The sequence below is a fragment of the Melanaphis sacchari genome, unplaced genomic scaffold (genome assembly GCF_002803265.2).
Source record: "Melanaphis sacchari strain LSU unplaced genomic scaffold, SCAv2.0 Contig65_pilon_pilon, whole genome shotgun sequence".
NCBI classification, from domain to species: domain Eukaryota; kingdom Metazoa; phylum Arthropoda; class Insecta; order Hemiptera; family Aphididae; genus Melanaphis; species Melanaphis sacchari.
The window spans coordinates 1,602,265-1,621,177 of NW_020271469.1; the positions used below are offsets into that span (position 1 = coordinate 1,602,265).

The 18,913-nt window shown below is 23.4% G+C and overlaps 4 protein-coding genes across 6 annotated transcripts; 3 read left to right on the plus strand and 1 right to left on the minus strand.

Moving 5' to 3' along the window:
* The first annotated feature begins 522 nt into the window (after positions 1-522).
* Positions 523-5,509, plus strand: LOC112600593 (phosphatidylinositol 3,4,5-trisphosphate 3-phosphatase and dual-specificity protein phosphatase PTEN). 3 transcript variants are annotated; one of them, XM_025347863.1, is made up of 10 exons: positions 523-738; positions 830-1,024; positions 2,016-2,148; positions 2,220-2,394; positions 2,465-2,572; positions 3,017-3,161; positions 3,237-3,421; positions 4,173-4,336; positions 4,530-4,768; positions 5,230-5,509. In XM_025347863.1, exons 2-10 carry the CDS (start codon positions 874-876, stop codon positions 5,247-5,249), a joined length of 1,320 nt encoding a protein of 439 aa, XP_025203648.1. In that variant the 5' UTR covers positions 523-738; positions 830-873; the 3' UTR covers positions 5,250-5,509. The 3 variants fall into 3 exon arrangements, with proteins under 3 accessions (XP_025203648.1, XP_025203649.1, XP_025203647.1); XM_025347864.1 differs by having other exon boundaries at positions 5,101-5,303; XM_025347862.1 differs by having other exon boundaries at positions 5,151-5,303.
* A 4,341-nt stretch (positions 5,510-9,850) lies between these two features.
* LOC112600521 (NFU1 iron-sulfur cluster scaffold homolog, mitochondrial-like) lies at positions 9,851-13,639 on the plus strand. The gene is made up of 6 exons (XM_025347766.1): positions 9,851-9,897; positions 11,046-11,187; positions 11,269-11,518; positions 11,588-11,691; positions 12,985-13,101; positions 13,401-13,639. The coding sequence occupies exons 1-6, from the start codon at positions 9,851-9,853 to the stop codon at positions 13,503-13,505; spliced, it is 765 nt and encodes a 254-aa protein (XP_025203551.1). The 3' UTR covers positions 13,506-13,639.
* A 9-nt stretch (positions 13,640-13,648) lies between these two features.
* On the minus strand, positions 13,649-16,052 carry LOC112600522 (ubiquitin-conjugating enzyme E2 J1-like). The gene is made up of 5 exons (XM_025347767.1): positions 15,842-16,052; positions 14,467-14,672; positions 14,218-14,408; positions 14,032-14,146; positions 13,649-13,948 (listed from the first exon to the last, which is right to left on the minus strand). Exons 1-5 carry the CDS (start codon positions 15,870-15,872, stop codon positions 13,748-13,750), a joined length of 744 nt encoding a protein of 247 aa, XP_025203552.1. The 5' UTR covers positions 15,873-16,052; the 3' UTR covers positions 13,649-13,747.
* Positions 16,053-16,475: 423 nt separating this feature from the next.
* On the plus strand, positions 16,476-18,409 carry LOC112600655 (tRNA-splicing endonuclease subunit Sen34; the record flags this gene model as incomplete). The annotated part of the gene is made up of 5 exons (XM_025347946.1): positions 16,476-16,494; positions 16,692-16,762; positions 17,707-17,949; positions 18,023-18,175; positions 18,237-18,409. Coding segments are annotated over exons 2-5 (621 nt in total), but the record flags the coding sequence as incomplete, so codon positions are not given.
* Positions 18,410-18,913: the final 504 nt, after the last annotated feature.

The window sequence follows — 18,913 nt, forward strand, 5'->3', positions numbered from 1 at the left end:
CATATTGAATAATGTACCAATGTTTAATCGAATTACAAAAAAACACGGTCTCGTGCACATCGTCATCCCGCATTCGTCAGGGTACTCGTATTTTGTTCTCTCAATTCTCATATTGATATCTAACTATCTAAGTATAATGTTTCCCACTCTACAAAAACTGCGAATAATAATAAAATAATTGATTATTTCATTTCTCGTAGTAGCTTGACACTTAATAAAATCGTGTAATATTGTAGTTTGATATTGCATTGTTAGGTAACACAATATTTGAAATGTTAGATGGCTAATGACAATAGACATTGGACAATATTTTCTGATTTTACACCGCAGTCCGCAATACTGTATTCTTTAATAATTAATTAATATTTTGTGGTGTGTGGGACAGTCGTGGTTTGTACGATTTAGTTTAGTCTCCATGATTTCTGTTGGTCACATTGTGCGGTGTATGTAATTATTATGTATCTCACAATTGATCAGACTGTTACGGTGTAAGCTTTCCAGTTCTTTGTTTCTTTTTTTTTTAATGTTAAAAATGTTATAAGTTTTTATTTTTCATTTCATTTTCTTTTTCCCCTCTTCTGTTGTATTGTCCCTTTTCATTTCTGGAGTGTCCAGTCGTAAATTATCACTCTAATTCATCATACAAATATACATTATGTTAATCTTATTAATCACTTATAAAATGTGCTGTTAATGTATAAGCTACCTATACATAATTGCTTTGGACTTGACTATAAGGTAAGTCTGTTAAAACTACATCAAAATGTGGAATGGGTTGCCAATTTTTCTCTAATGTTTATACATTCAATACCTTGTTATTTGTTCACAGTCTAGTAAAAACAATGCACATAACTAACCACAAACAGCAGGGCCATGGACGAACAATCTACTCGTCTGGTGCATAGCTCGACAATCCGCACCAGAATGGCCATTCCCAACATCAAAATGACTAATCCAATTAAAAAACTGGTCAGTAAACAAAGAAAACGTTATACAGAAGATGGGTTCAACCTCGATTTGACTTGTATCCTTTGAATTTACAATTGATTGATTATTTTATAAACCTGAAGTACTTACTTATATTGCAAACAAATACATGTTTAGATATTTTGAATATTACTTTTTTATTAATCAAAGGTTATGTTATGTTATAATCATCATACTTTTTTTAAATCAGATGATTTTTTATTGAAATATATAGTACAACATTTTAAATACGGTTAATATTTTTACTAAGCCATTTTTGAAAACATGTATACCTTTTTGTTATATGAAAATGTTAACTTAATGACATAATATAATTATATTTGAATTTGATTAATATATTAATTAATGACATTTTCTTACGTTGAAATAAAAAATTAAACTTCCTATTTAATTGTTTTTATAATATGTAATAATATGTAAATCAATCAATTAAATGTATTTAAAATTAACTGGAATCTATTGGAAATATAAATAATTTTAATAGTAAACATTCAGTACGTATATATATAACAAAACAAAATATTTTTCTATTAATTTTGATTTAGTAAATTAGTTATAACTTATTAAGTATTTTAACATCCATAATCAATTAACTATTAGCTCAAAATTTCTTTTTATGCCTAAAATTTTTCAGAAAAATACTTTGTTTTAAGATAAATAGAATTTAAAATGTATGTTATCAACTGTTTTCCAGAAAAGTAAAAACTTAAAGATGATTATGATAAAATAGATTAATTTGATTAAAGTGTTTTTTGAATTATAGTAAAATATTTAAAAATTTTTTTAATATTTTGGGATAATGAGAGTATTTTTCTATTTTAACTGATTTTGTAAATAATTACTTGGCAGTTAAAATTATTACCAGTTTAGTCTCCAGTACACTTATTACGTGATTTAAATTTATTTATTTTGTCTGTTGAATTTCATTAAACTAAAATTGTAAAGATATAAATTAATAATATTTGATAAAAAGTAGTAGAATCTTTTATTTAGGTTTTGTCTATGTTTTCCTTAATTAATATGATTAGATATTTTACACAATGTGATCGCAATGGGATTTCCAGCAGAAAATTTAGAAGGTGTAGTTTACCGAAATCATATAGATGATGTAAGCAGACTCCTTGATCAGAAACATCCTAATCATTATAAAATATATAATCTGTAAGTATCTATTTGAATTGAATTAAATTAAATATTTTTATATAATCAATCATTAAATTTTGTATTTTTAGTTGTTCCGAACGATCTTATGATTCTCGGAAATTCCACCAGCGTGTAGCTACCTACCCATTTCAAGATCATAATCCACCTAGTATTGAGGTGATTAAACCTTTTTGTGAGGATGTTCATCAATGGCTTAAAAAAGACAGCAGAAATGTAGCTGCTGTACATTGTAAAGCTGGAAAGGTATTTTTTTAATTTTTTTATGAGTTATATTTATTTGTTATTGATTAACTAATTGTTTTATTATTTTTAGGGCCGAACTGGTGTAATGATATGTTGCTATCTAATACATAGTTTTCAATGTTTATCAGCAGAAGATGCTCTCAATTATTATGGCCAAAAGAGAACATTTGATAAAAAGGTATTATTTATTGTATTTTTAAATTAAAAGAGATAACATTTTATTATTTATTTATAAAATTCTAAGTGTTTTATTTGGGTATAAGATTTGTTTCATTTTATGAATACAATTAAAATTATACATATTTATGTGTATAAATAATTTTAATTTCAAGTATTAAATAAGTATGTTTAATTTTGAAGCCAAGAATAAGTTTATTTATTATTTAAATACATTTTAAGAAGAAGATTGTGTTCTCAAGTTATTTTTATTTAAGTTATTCAAATGCTTATGTATTTGTTTTCAAATTTTATTGAGTATTAAATGTTCAATACGATTTAATGAATAAATTAAAATGTGATCAATATTATGAAAATTATTTAAATTGTCTAGTATGTAGTTGTGATTTGGCAATTAATTAATTTAATTTTTAATTCATACATACCTTGTTTTATTTTTTTCTAGGGTGTCACTATTCCCAGTCAAAGAAGATATGTCAACTATTATGCAATGTTAGTTGAAAAAAATTTAATTTACAAGCCTGTGGTATTGACAGTAAAGGAAATAAAATTAGATCCAGTGCCTAATATTTTTAATTCGGGGCAAACATGTAAGTATTTATATTTATATTACTTATCAAAATTATTTTTAAGTATATGACTTAAAATTTAAATTAAATGTTTAGGTATCCGTTTAGTAATATCAGAATGGATAAATGGAGATAGTTCAAAAATCAGAAAAGTATATTCATCTGATGTACAAGACATGCGGCGTAATGCTTCTGATGTAACAATTCGTTTAACACAAGTGACTCAAGTTCTTGGAGATGTGAAAGTAGAGTGTTACAATAAACATAAAATGAAGAAAAAGGTATAAATTTATAATAAAGTATTTTTATTAATTAAAATTTTTACATTTATCATCTCAAAGTATAATATATTCCATTTTATTCATTTACAATTTTCTTTTTAAAATATTTAAGGTTTTCAAAATATTTTTGTATCTAGCATGTCTGATGTTGTGTTTGTCCATCCTGAAATGAATTTTCATGTTTTTAATTGAATTCATTTCATTTATTCTTTCTGATACATGCAGGTACACACACATATATCACTAATATATAGGCGGTATGTCAAAAGGACGTAAGCATTACATTTTACAGACAATCCAAAATGTTACAATTGTGTTTATTTTTTGTGTATTATATTTTAATGTGTAATACTTAAAAGATTTATTTTCATTTTCTTAAATATTATCTAAAAACAAATTTTTTAATATTTTTTTTGATCTTTTTTTAGTGTTAATTAATTTAAAAGACTATGTATTATTATTTTATAATATAAAATCTCAACATTTTATGCTAAACAAGTGTTTAAGAAGCAATTTGTATAAAATGTTTTTTAAATGCTTAACCAAAAATTATAAATATATTATTAATTTATAAGGTAGGGTAACATTTTAATTATTATATTTTATAATTAAAAAAAAAAAAAAAATTCGGTAATAATAGTGAATAAAAAAAAAAAATAAAAAAAAGTAATTTTACCTATCAATTATAAACTTAAATATTATTGTTTTTGTTTTAAGAGTTCCTATATTTAGTATTGTTTAATTGTTTCAGGAAAAACTATTTCATTTCTGGTTTAATACTTTTTTCGTTTGTGAACCAGCTGTAACTGAAAATAGTAATAGAGAAAATAAACATTGTGGCCAGCAAGAAAAAACTGTCCATACAAATAATATGGATGATTCAACTAATTTTCGATTTCCAAATAATCAAACGCGGTAAGTTTATAAACTGTTTTGATTATTTAATTTTCATTTAATTAATAAATATAATATAATAAAATTAACTCGTGATGTGTTTTATAAATATTTCTATATACTTTTTAGTAACATAAATTATCTAGTACTTAAAAGTATTATGAAAAGAATTTATAATGTAATATAATAGTGATTTTAAATATTTATGTAATAGTACAAACTCTATTGGTCATGTGGGTGGAAGTGATAATCGCCTGTTGACATTAAACATGAACAAATGGGAATTGGATGGCCATAAAGATAAACAAAATAAACTTTTTAGTGCCGATTTCCATGTAAGTTTATTATTTGAATGTACTGATGTTTCTGAACCAGTTGTTGGTGAAACACTGTCAGAAAGTGAATCAAGTAGTTGCACAACAGCTGAAGAAGAAGAAGATGGATGGGAATCTGGTCAGTGATTTATACAAAAAAATAATTAGCACATTATTAAAAAATAAGGATTAGTGAAAAAATAATTTTATTATTCTTTTAAAATATTTCTCATTTAGGCTATCGCTTTTACTACCTGTCTCATTAGGCTTGTGGAAAATATTAGTATAATATACACATGAACAAACTGTCACTTGTGTATCATTTTGTAACTATTATTTTCCCTTGTATATACTTTAATTTTTTAAACAAAAATTTTCTTTATATAAAAACCAAATTTGATATAATTAATATTTTTATTCTTGTTTGAACGTTTTAGTAAAACGCTATCATCCCTAATTATTGTTGTGTAGTATTTTTTTAGAATAATGATTGGTGAAGGCCGCTTTATTCTCTCCCTTAGGCTTTCGTAAACCTGTCGCTTGAGCACAATACATCTGATGGCGTAGATGCAAATGTGATTGTGTTTCCGGTGGTTCTAGGCGAGTCGACGTATCTGTAAGATATTGGGAGTGCCACAAACAGAAGACGAACAACATAAACGTATTTTTATATGTATATGTATATGTATATCTATATATGTATATAATAACTGCAAGTTAATGTTTTTTTTTTAAGTTAAAAATTTATATAGATTATAACAATTATTATAGTCTGGATTTTAAAAACTCCTCCATAATTAGGCATACACTCGCCTATTTTATTATTTTTATAGTACAAAGAAAATAAAGTTTTAATTCTGATAACTTTATTAAAAAATTATTTTTTATTTTCGTGTTCATCTGTTAATTTTTATTTATATGTCTTTTTTTTTTTTAAGTCTTCCAATGTTGCCATTGAATAAAATAAAATGGACTTTAGGAACAATTTTTTTTTTTTTTTTTTTTTTAAATTTTTTTATGTTATAATATTTATTTATATATTAATGATTAGAATATAAACTATTCTGTAAAAGTTATAGCCTACTATTTCATGTTTAATAGGATTGTTGCCATGGTTTTACATTTATTTACCAGTATTATAATTTTTTTTTCACTCATTAATCTTTAAAACCAATAATAGTACAACACAAGAACAATTTAATATTGTATATTTTGTTGTTATATTTTAATGCATAAAAAGTTTGAGATATAATTTCTATAAAATCATTATATTATGATTTGTCATATTGTCTTAATTTTTTTTTTCATTTATACTTATAATTAATAAGGTAAAAAATATCACATTTTTTATTTGCTTTATTTTTCAAATCATTTAGTTTTTAATAATTATGGTAATGAATAATGATAAATTCAGATTGTTTTTTACTTATTTATTGGAAGTATATTGGTAATATATTTTTAGACAGCAAAAATGTCTATGTCAGTAATTATTAACATAGAATTGTAAACATTTTGAAAATATGTATTGTGATATTTTCCTTTTGGTTTGTGATACTATGTCGATTATGACTTGTATTTTTTTTGTTATTAAAAAAAAAAAATATTTTACTATTATTAAATAACATTCAACTCTTATTAACCATTGCTATAGTAATCCATCCATTATAAAACAAAATGGATTGGTTTTTTTTTTAAGAAAATTATTGGGTAGTAGCAAAAGGATTTAAAATTCTGTTTGTTCCTTGGGCTAACTGAATTTTTAGATGAACACTGGTGCTGGTATTTTTTTTTTATGTAAATTCAATATTGCAAATGTTATGAACGATTTGAATTTAAAACTGTATCCTCATATATAAATACCTCAAAATGTTTTTGTTCAAAATAAAATGTATATATATATATATACATATATATATATTTAGCCAAGTCTCATGTCTGTATTCAGTCAATAAATTCTTGTTAAAAAAACGCATAAATTCAGTCCATTTTGTATATTTTAGTATCATTAATAAAATCATAATTTAATGTCAAGTAATATTTTAATATGCTTATACAGCCGCAATTAACACAAACAAATGTATTTAATAATTGATTATAACAATTTATAATGATAAGTTGAGTTGGTAGGTAATGTGTATGTTTTAATATTATAATCAGTTGTATAATTACTGAAAAGGTTTGAAAGTATTGTTTTCCATTTAATTAGTAACAAGTAACAATCATAACATTGGTCAGTTTATTATGTTCGTTATAATTTTAATTACCTTCTGCGTATAGCACAAAATCATATGCATTGCTACATAGTACACTATTCGTATATTGTACATATCAAACAATTTCTCGTCCTTGAATGATATTGTTACTGACGGAAATAAGATTTTGTTCATCCATTTATTAACTAATAAATACTAACTTCAGTTTGAAAAATGTTACATATGATATAATTTATATTATTTATAAAACAAAAATTTTTACTTAAAATCAATAGATACTATTATATGATGTGAGTAATGTTGGTATAATCATGTTAAGACCGACATTAATTTTTCTGTCCGTTAAAATTATGTCTATGTTAATTTGTTACCTACAGTTTACAAACTATAATAAAAACAAACTTAAAAATAGTATTTACTTTTTTTTTTTTACTAAATTATGTACGTCTAATAACTTATTTAACTTCTCAACAATTGATGTTTTTATTTAACTATTTTTTATATGTATTAGTTATACTTTTTAATTGTAATCAAATGAGTGTCTCAAAAATTATGCGATTTTATCACAGAACTGACCTATTCTATGATTTTATTAGATAATCAGATAATTTTTTTGAAAGATTAAAGGTATACACTTAGTTAGTTTCATAATCATAATTCGCAAATAATTGTTTTATATTATGACATAAATACAAATAATATACATTTAATTTAAGTAGATTTCTTTATTTTTGGGTAACTTAAATACTTTATAAAACGATATACTTGTAGTTATGAGCAGGTAAATTAAGTTTTAATTGTTATAATATTTTAGGTACAACCATAATTAGGGTGGAGTAAAAAAGAAACCAATTCTAATTTGTAAAAAAAATAAGAAAGAATTTATGTGTTAAGATTGTTTTGTAAACTAAGTAGGTATAGGTAACTTAGAATTGTTTCGGCGATGGTTAAAGTTACCTACTATGAAATTAAATGCACAAGAACAGAGAGGATGTGGAATGTTGAATACGAGATGGATTGATAGAATAGAGTAACTAAAGAAGAATACACAAAAAATAGTCACGATAAAAGTGAGGTACACTCGATGATTTATAGGGTTAGGTTATAGGCTATAACCATGTAGAGGAGTAGGTCGTAGTACAAAAATAATTAGCACATAAAATTGGTTGCAAAGAAAAAAGAAAATCGTAATACCTAGAATGTAACTTGACTTTGATATACCTACCTAGTGAATGATAATCAATTTTCTTCACTATAAAAAAAAAAAATAATGTATAGATTATAAATTTTAATTTAATATTTTGAATTACCATTACAATACAATTTTAGAAATAAATCATAATTTATCGACTGATTTGTGGTATTCACCATTCTACATACCTACCATAATATCTATACAGACTATTCGACAATAATGATTATAATAAATAAATAACGTAGTAATGTTTTTCTATTTTCTATGTTATTCTACTTACAGTCTAATTGAATATTAAATTTCGTGTGACAAAAGTAGTGGGGATTAATGGTTTGTTTTGGTTTTCACGTGATCTGTTTATTTCATATAATTTTGATGTCCATATAATATAATTTATTTATATGTTATACAAGCCACAAGGAGGATTACTACTCCCCGCTTCCAAAAAATGTATTGTAATAAAATTATAAGCTCATAATAGTCATAACATTATCTTAGCTTATGCATCTCTCTATGATAATGTAAATAAATGTTGTCATACATCCCACCATATATTATAAATTATTTTTTTATAATATAGATATTTAGAAAAATTATAATACTATAAAATATATAACAACCATAAAATATGTTTTTTTTTTTTAATTTTAATTTTCTACAAAGAAAATTATGTGTACTTTATATAAATTAGGATACGATACAGAAGTATTTTATAAAGAACAATTACCTATAGTTAATAATTAAATCACATAATAAATTTAATTTAAAAAAAGAAAATATGATTTATTCTGTGGTTAAATTTTAATTAAAAATAAAAAAATTTGAATTTTTTCAACAATTAACTAAAAAATAGATTACTAATTCGAATTAGAATATTTATGAAGTACCCCGTAAGCATTATGAACACGGACGTCCATTCTCCCTAAACAGAGTAATAAAAATTCTTATTATTTTGTTGCCCTAGAAAAAGCAAAAGTATTATAATATATACAATTCTTTATTCTTTCCGCAGACTTTTATAGCGTTATATTCTAATGTAATATAGCAATGTCCTCAGATCATAACCTTATGTAACCAAAGACGGAGCCTTCAACTGTTCAATCCATACCTACTATATATAACAAATTACAATAATACAGAAAGCTTAAGTAAAAATCTGTGTATTGGTAAATTATATCATTATTCATTAATATAGTATCTTAGTTCATGTCTACAACCATGTTTAGGTTATCATTTTTGGTATTTAGATAATATATTATCAGTTATCACTAATCACGATTTCAACGCAGATAGGAGTAATACACAGATATTTGATATATTATACTCATATTCTACGACATACTTACGTTGAGTAATATTTTTATTTTTTATTTTGTGTCTAAAAACATCAGGCAATTGGTATCAGCATTAATTTCGTGCAAAAAAATAAATAAATAAAAATCCAATATTCTTACTGAAAAAGTTTTTTGATTTTTTAATATTTTCGTAATGAATAATTATATCGATCACGGCCTTATATTACTATATATTGTATAACATGAAATGTAATTTATTTTTGATTAAACTATTTTAGTTGCTATTGCTGACTTAATTGATCTTGTAACGTTCGTCGTATTTTTTCTTATATTCGTATAAATAGTAAAAAATAAAATTAGTTTTGTTACAGTTGTATTTAATCTAATTTATAAAATCACACAAAAAAAAAAAATTTCATTTCATTCAAATATTTCAGATAATTAACTTAGATAAACCAATTTATATTTATTTTAATCATACCTAGTTGTTAAAATTTTAAGCATTGAATAATTTTAAAATGAGGCGATTTATGCATTTAATTAATGTAGTACCGATGTTGCTAAAGTAAGTAACTATTTACATTAATTTTTAAAAGAAAGTAATTGATATTGCCCATATTTTAATAGGATTGAGATTATTTTTGTTTAAAGCAATTAGTTATAAAATATATAATTTTATTTAATCAATGATGCGGTATTTATTTAATAAAAAACCATTCTATTTAAAAAAAAAGGCTTGATAAGTTCTGTGAGTAGCTTTATTTTTTGTGTTAGTAATGGCAGACTGGGAGAAATTCAGAAAAAACATTTTTTTTTTTTTTTTTTGACTCGTATATGCGTCAAATTTTTCTTATCAAAATAATCAGAAATCTGGGTTTTTATGTTAAATAATAATATTACATACTTAATACTTATTAGATAATATTTTAATTTATAATTTTACCATAATAATATTAATAAATATATATTTTGTACAAGCAGCGGCCCACCGGGAAAATTCCTGGTATCTCGGTCGCTCAGTCCGCCACTGTGTGTTAGCAATAACGTTTTTAGTTATTTTATAGTATACTTTTCCTCTATTAAATATATTTTATTAAATTTTCAGTTATACTTAAGAACTATTTCCAACTGAATTTATAAAAAATAATAAACCTTGTATAACCTAAAATTAAAATAATTTTTTCACCTTTTAATTTTATCAGTAGTCCCCTTGTTTTAATTTTCAAGTTTTCTAATAAATACATTAAAATATGAAATTTTTTAAATTATTTGTGAATTAATCTTAGAAAACATGGTATTTGACTGAAAAATGAAACATTTTTGCATCACACTTTAGATAACATTTTATATTATAATAGAGTCTCATTAATTTTGACTTAACAATACCAAAGCTTCATGGTTCATTTAAAGTCTGTATTTAAATTTAAAATTACTAAAATTGATTTTTTCTTTTAAATATAATTTTATTAATCACCATACTGTGTTGATGGCTTAATTTTTAACTTATGAATTGATTGAAGATAAAAAAACAACATCTTGTACATATAATTTGAATATAAATAATTAAATGAATATTCTGATGAATAATGTTTGAATTAAAAGGCTATTGTATATGTTATGAGTTTATGACTATAGTATTTAAATTTATTTGTGGTTTCAAACTGTTTATACTACCCTTTATCTTTTTGTGCTAATGAGAAATTTTATTTTTAGTGCCCAAAAATCAATTGCAACTAGTTCCAAACTGTTTCCTAAAATAAAACAGCGACCTTTTTATATACCAACTCGTGCTATGTTTATACAAACTCAGGATACTCCTAATCCTAATAGCGTTAAGTTTTTACCTGGTGTTCAGGTAAGTCATGAGCATATCCATTTCCTGCTATCAAAATAATCTATTAGATGGTATGAAATAAAAATATTTTTGTAAACACAGGTATTGGAAAAAGGTCATACAATGGATTTTCCTAATGCCACAGCAGCATACTGCAGTCCTTTAGCTAAAGTTTTGTTTCGTGTTGAAGGAGTAAAAAGTGTCTTTTTTGGTTCAGATTATATTACTTTAACAAAAGTAGACGATGATATAGAATGGATGGTTCTTAAACCTGAAATATATGCTACTATCATGGATTTTTTTGCTAGTGGCTTGCCTATATTAACTGATGTTAAACCAACTAGTGATACTCGTGAGTTAATTTATCATTAAAATATATTTTATTAATATCCTTTGTAATTTTTTACAATTTTTTTTAAAGAGATTCATGAAGATGATAATGAAACTGTGATGATGATTAAAGAACTTCTTGATAGCAGAATTAGACCTACTGTACAAGAAGATGGTGGTGATATTCTTTTTATAGTAAATCTTTTCCTTACTAAGATTACTAATATGAAACTATATTTGTATTGATTTTACAATGATGTATTTTTTTTTTTGTGACTTTATGTGTCTATGTGCACTATGAAATGCTTCAAACTTCAATTATTATTATGAATTTTGATAGAAAATTGGATTTAGTTTTTATTTAAAAGAGGTCAAAATTAATAATTTCCTGTATTTTATAAATAATCAGGTTAAACAAAAATAAGGAAAATGGTAAATTGTATGATATATCAGTTTTGAACAAAATGATTTTGTATTTTGATGTAAAATTCTCTTCAAACATTTCCTACATATAGTGTGATAATATTAATATTCCTAATAGTTTTTAAAATTTTTTGACCCTGAGTTATCTATAGATATTTGATATTAGTAATTTTTTATTGTTTTTCTATGTAACATAATGATTATTCGCTAAGTAAAAATTCTTGAAAATTCGAGTAAGATCTCATTTAAGTTGTTCGTATATTTGTTTACAATTATTAAAAACACATTAGTAATTTAATGCACATTTAAAGTTCAACTTTAATTTGTTTAATCTCTAAATTTTTTGAAATTATTGTGATCAGGAATTTATTGCTCAGAATTGTTTTTTGTATTTAATGATCTGTTATTAAATTTAAATTACAGTAATCCACTCAAACCTAATGTATACCTGAGTCCTGAGTAGTTCTCATATTGTTCACTTCTTTTAGTCTTAAATATTTAAAATATTTAAAATTTCATTGTATGAGTTCACTTATATACTAAAAAAAACGAGAAATATAAACTGAAATAATGCACCAATATTATTTATGTATTTAAAATAAAAATATAATAAATTATAATATTAAAAAGGAAAAACAATTTAAAAGAATCTGAAATTTTGCAAAAGTTAATTAAATAAAAACTTATAAATTTAATTTTCTTCTTCACCATTTATATTTAATGATATTACTACGACTGAGAGTGTTGTGTTTAATATTAATAATTTTGATATCAAAATAATTGGTACATGTCTTGTAAATTTTTGAAACTGTTAGTATATTGACTCTTCTATTTAAGATTATCCAGTAAACTCTGTCGTATGGTAAGAATGATACATTAATGTATTGTATTATAAAAAATAAACATGTATGTATATTAAAATTATAAATGGCAATTGTTTAAGTCATATGTTATTTTTTAATTACTTTTCATGATCTATATTTTATAAATTAACATCATTGTAAAATAAAATTCAGTTTAATTACAATTTGATAAATGTATGCAAATATTATGAAATGTTTTTAGGGATATGATGCAGGAATTGTTAAGCTAAAATTACAAGGATCTTGTACTAGCTGTCCAAGTTCAGTAGTTACCCTAAAGAATGGAGTTCAAAACATGCTTCAATTTTATATACCAGAGGTAATTAAACCAAAATAATAAATTTATTATAAGTTAAGTACCTATTGGTTACCGTGTCAAACCAATTATGATCATTAAAATAATAATAATAAAAAAAAAAATAATCTTATTAATGAAAACCTTTTAAAACTCCAAATATGAATTTGCCTATCTTTCTAAGGATATTTTACTTTTTACTTTTGTCGATAATAATAATTATTTTTCTATTTGTAATAGAGTTGAATTAATTTAGTTTGTTTAATAAAAATAGTATCTCAATGTACAATAAATAATTTATTAATATATTTATTGTGTTGAAGGTGATAGCTGTAGAACAAGTTGAAGACGAAATTGAAATACGAACTAAAGTCGAATTTGAAAAATTTGAAAAAAAGTTACAAGAAAACGAGGAAAAAGAAAAATAATAATCAAGTTGTCTTAGATATTTATTAATAAACATTTTCATGGTTTACTATAAATATAATCTAACAAGAACTACATCATCAAAATATCTAAAGTGCAGAGTGGTTTCTATAATATATTTTTAACTAATCGATAACTGTTTTATTATTATACATGTTATATATTTTTGGTAAAATTTTTTGTTTAAATAATTTAATAATAGTTTATAATAATATTGTAGTAATGAATGTTTAAGACAGTAAAATTAAGCACTATAGAAACGTCTTGCTACTAATATACTAATGAGTGCAATAATTAAATATATTAGGTACATTCCGATATCTGAACATAATGCGTCTTTAAAAATGTTGGGTGAAATATTATTTATTACTGGTTCATCATTGATTGTTTCTACATCCTGTTTTTGTGGATCAGAAGGTTTGGATACTTTTTCTGCATCTTCTCCCTAATAATTAATAGACACGATAAATTCTGATTTACAATACAATACACCTTCATTAATTCAAATTAATTTTTTTTTTTAATTACCTTAAATGTAACACTATTGATAAGTTCACTTTCTTCTTTTGTCAATGGTTTTGCTTTATTATTAGCTAATAAATTAGATATTTGACCACAACAATCACAAATCCAATTCTGAGACCTAATTTTAAAATAATTTGAATATTAATAAGCATTTTATGATAAAATTTTCTTTTAAATACAATAAATTACTTTTTGGCAAGACTTAATCTTTCTTCGGGTGTATAATCAAGAGCTCCCAATGAACCTCGGCCATTAGTTGGCATAAATGCAATCAATGCTAATAGAGCTGTTCTAATCGACCAAGACGGTTGCCAAGTTTCTGGATGATGGCTGGAAATGCTTAAGCATATTTTTTTGTTTGTTTCCCAGCGACCATTTGGCTACATGATTAATAATATTAGGTACAATTACAGTTAAATTACACAAATTACTACGCACAGTTAATAGTATTATGTTAGGTGGCTTCATTGGATATTCAGTTGGTAATAATATACGACCATGATAAATACCACCATCAAAATCTGATGCCTGTGGACCACGCATAGTAAAGTGCCATTCGAATAAATTATCTTCTAATGGATGTGCACTATATTCATCAGTTGGCTCTGATAACTCTTTTGCTTCTCTCATCAAACGTTTCACAGCTATAATAAAAATAAATAAAGAAACTAGAAAAATTAGTATTGACAAATTAATAATAATTTTCTATATAAAAACAATATTTAATAGAGTTGTTACATGGTAAATATAAAAAAATATGGTCGATGATTAAAAATGTATATGTAGTTAGGGAGCAAAACGTAGACTATTTATCTGTCTACTACTGCCAATTAAATACTGATTACTGAATATAGATAAGAAAATAGTATGACAAGAACCATTATAATATTAATTATCTTTAATACATAAATAAACAATATCTCAGGACGTGACAATACAAATTGCTTAACATAGATATAATTCACAACCAGGTTTGAAATAGGCTAGTGAGCTATCGAGAAAATCTGTAGATCTATTAAGAGTGTATGATCTTAATTTTCTTTTTTCATGACAAGTATAAATTGGTATAAACATTCAATCAAATTATTAAACTGTATGTCTGTATAATAGATATAGCTGTAATCAAACGTTAAAAATCCTAAAGCTCAGTAGGTCAATACCTAGCTCATACGACGCTGCATACAATTGAAGATTGAAAAAAAGAAGACTTTATATTCTTAATGTTTTAATTGAACAAAGCAATTATTGGAAATCATTAACCGTCTAAAATAGAATTGTTCCTATTTTGAGCATCATATATCTTTATTTCAAAAGACTTTAAGTGGGCGTATTTTTTAAATTATGACTGTATGAAAATATTCAAGATAGCTTGAAAAAAAAATTTAGTATGGTACACTGTTAATGCAAAATATTTTTTGCTGGTTAAACATGACAAAAATAATATCCTGCATGATATAACCACACTCAGAAGTCAAAAATACAGATGACAGGTACCTTATATATGAAATAATTTTATTTGTTACAATCAAAAGTATATTTTTGATATCAAATCAGTAAAAATTATATTTTTAATATAGTTTTTTTTTAAATTAAAAAGAAATTTAAATTACCTACATCTTCTGGGTAGACATATTGTTAAATGTTCACAATAATGTGAATCAATTATTTTTCTACAATGAGGATTATGTTAATGGTTTATACTTGTTTAATAATTTAAGTAATTCTTGAGAAATAATTATTCTACAAAAACAATATTAAAATGCAAATGATGGGTATTGTTTGATTTGCTACTTTAAACAAGTTACTTGCTTACCTGTACTTTTACTGTTGTATTGAGGCTCCATGTTTAAAATAATCAAATAGGTAGGTATGCTTGGTCACAACTCACAAGTAATTAGTAATTCTACTTATAGCTCGGTATAATGCAACTACAAAGTAATAAAAATAAATAATTAATAATTATGTGCAAAACATTAGTTACGTGTTATTTATAAGTATTAGGTTGACAAAATAATAAATAATAATACTATTTATCACTATATACATTGAGTATCTGTGTTTATTCTATTAAGCAATATTTGTTCCCTTCCCTTTACTCATAGATAAGTAGTGTACTATATCTCAAATGTTTGATGTGATAATATCTGTTCTTCCCCAGGATTTGGCTAAAATGATAAGAAATTAGTAAATATAATTGAAAAATCAGTGAAATAAAATTATATAAGCATGATTTCTATAATTTTTTACTAGTTAGTAGTTAATAGTTAATAGTTATATTCTTATATTTATATTTTCTAAATCAAATGTAAATCTCCATGTTTCTATCTCGGTTATAAAAATTTTTATATTAGTTTTATAATTTTGGATTTATAATGTTTATATTAAATTTTAAAATTTAAATTAAAACCAATTACTAAAAATGCTGTAATTTTGATAATTTAAATTAATAAATAATAATTAATAGACGTATGTAATTACAATTTACAGAGTATTTTAATTTTTCATTAAAATAATATTTTCGAATTATATTTATTTAAATTCAAGATAAAAATGATAAAATGATTATAATAAACTTGATTTATTTATAAATATCTAGTCATTGTTTAAATGTAATCAAGCCATGTGAATATTTATTAAATTGTGTTTTCTAAACCTAATTACAGAAATTAAAACAACAATAACATGATCGATATTCATATGATTAATAATAAAGGATTTATTTGGAATGCAGATGGTAAGAAAGTTTAATTTATAAATTTATGGTTTCAATTTTGTTATAATTAGGACTGATTTGTGGAATAATGCAATATTAGTCTTCATTTTGGCAAGAGTTAAATATTTTTTAGTTATTTGTTTTAATAATTGTATCAACAATACTTTTTTAATCTTTAGTAGTATCTTTTTTTTTATAGCTATAGATGTTAAAAAGAAATACTCAATAAAAATTGTTAATTACTAAATAATTAATTAGTTAGTTTTCAACTTAAAAAATCTAGATTTGTATCAAATTATATTTTGATATAATAACATTAGTATGAATTTAATTGGTTTTTGGCCAATTATCATACCTTGGTATGATATTTTAAAGTAATACTTTAAGAGATTTGAAATAAAGTGTTTTTTATGCTAAAAGCAATTTTTTTACGTGTATAATAACTAAATTGATTATCAATATTATATTATAATTAGATTGATAAAATGTTATTGATATTTTTAAAACATACTAAAATTCCATTTAATTATTTTTTTTTAATTTACTAACACATTTAAAACAAATTTGAACATTCACTTATCAATATTCAAATTCAAAAAGTTTTTTATAAGATCTAATGTTTAAATTCATAAAATGTTTAATTTTAATACCCAATGCTTAAAAAATGTATACAAGATTCTTCATAATCTGATTTTAATAAAATTAAGTTAAAAAACTTAATGTAAAGCTACATATCAAATAAATTATGTGGGGGACTTGTATGTGTATATAAGTGATAATTAACAACTATTCATAAAAACCAACAGGTAGTAATTAATTTAGTTTTCATTCAAATATATTTAAATATAAAAAAAAAAAAAAGCAATCTTGAACAGTTTAATAAAACATTTCTTAACTATAAAATTAATTATTCTATAGTTTATAACTCTGCTTTCATAAATTAATATAAATTATATTAATTATAGATTGGTACATTTTACGAACAACCCATCGTATGTTGGGAAATTTGATTGGAACTTTACCTTCCACGCCACGCCAAGAAGATCAAAATGGTCTTCCTTGCCTTTTATTAATTGAAGAAGTTCGATTATTGGTTGAAAATTGTATAGGTCGAACTGTTGAGTATCCATCTTTTACATCTTTACATATTAAAGAAACAGCCAAAATCAATCCATCTGATATATTACCTAATGTCATGTTACATCTTGGTTAGATTATTTTAAATTTATTGTTTACTTTTTAATTGTCTTCAAGTATTTATGATAACTTATTTTTTTATAGATGAAAAATGTTCAAATGTAATTGAAGTTCCATTACCAGAGTTTATTAATGATTTGGAAAGAATCAGATATAAAGTTTTTAAAGATCTATGGTCAAAAGGCTTTTATTTAACATGTGGTATGAAATTTGGAGGTGATTTTTTAGTCTATGAAGGTTAGATAAATAAATTATAACACTTAAAAAAAAAATGTAATTTTATTTTATTTTATTTCAGGTGATCCTTTAGCTTATCATGCTAAATATATAGTCAACTGTAGAGATTTGGACAAGCAAATAATGGTTTCACGTAGTAGAGTTAGTTCAATTACTAATAAAAAAATGGTATTAGCCAAAGTTGATGGAAACTCTATATTATATTTAATTTATCATTTAGATGATACATCTCAGAATAATAATAATAAAATTAATTACACTTTTTAGTATATTAATAAATAAAATAATACATATAATGTACATGAATAAATAAAAATAATTATAATATTCAAGACTTTATTTCATTCAATATGTTAGAACATTTTAAAATTTTTATTTTCATATGGCATAATTAAAGTGAGTTTACATTTTTCAACTAATTATCTTGTCATACACAAAAAAAACCTCATTACCCAGAGTTCATAAATTACTCGTAGAAATAGTATAAAAACAAACAAAATAGAGTCATTCAATCTGATGTCAAGTTACCTTGTTATTAAATAAATCACTGTTATGAGTATATAAAATATAAATCATTGTATAAGAGACCACATATTGGAAAAATTGCTATTACTTATTGATTTTTCTATGAATACAGAAGGTTAATTAATTTTCGCTGAAAACATTTAATATTGGTACATTCATTACATAAAATATTAACTTTTGAATCAAAAAACCAATATTATTTAAAATGGTGAG

Excerpts from the sequence above, each read along its gene's own strand:
- LOC112600593 (XM_025347862.1), top strand. The coding sequence starts at position 874 with ATGGACGAACAATCTACTCGTCTGGTGCATAGCTCGACAATCCGCACC. Across the intron at positions 2,573-3,016 it reads AGAGAACATTTGATAAAAAG|GGTGTCACTATTCCCAGTCA; the intron begins GTATTATTTATT and ends ATTTTTTTCTAG. Across the intron at positions 3,162-3,236 it reads TTTTAATTCGGGGCAAACAT|GTATCCGTTTAGTAATATCA; the intron begins GTAAGTATTTAT and ends TTAAATGTTTAG.
- LOC112600521 (XM_025347766.1), top strand. The coding sequence starts at position 9,851 with ATGAGGCGATTTATGCATTTAATTAATGTAGTACCGATGTTGCTAAA. Across the intron at positions 11,188-11,268 it reads AGTTTTTACCTGGTGTTCAG|GTATTGGAAAAAGGTCATAC; the intron begins GTAAGTCATGAG and ends TTGTAAACACAG. Across the intron at positions 13,102-13,400 it reads TTCAATTTTATATACCAGAG|GTGATAGCTGTAGAACAAGT; the intron begins GTAATTAAACCA and ends ATTGTGTTGAAG.
- LOC112600522 (XM_025347767.1), bottom strand. The coding sequence starts at position 15,872 with ATGGAGCCTCAATACAACAGTAAAAGTACAG. Across the intron at positions 14,147-14,217 it reads AGATTAAGTCTTGCCAAAAA|GTCTCAGAATTGGATTTGTG; the intron begins GTAATTTATTGT and ends TTTTAAAATTAG. Across the intron at positions 13,949-14,031 it reads TCAATAGTGTTACATTTAAG|GGAGAAGATGCAGAAAAAGT; the intron begins GTAATTAAAAAA and ends ATTAATTATTAG.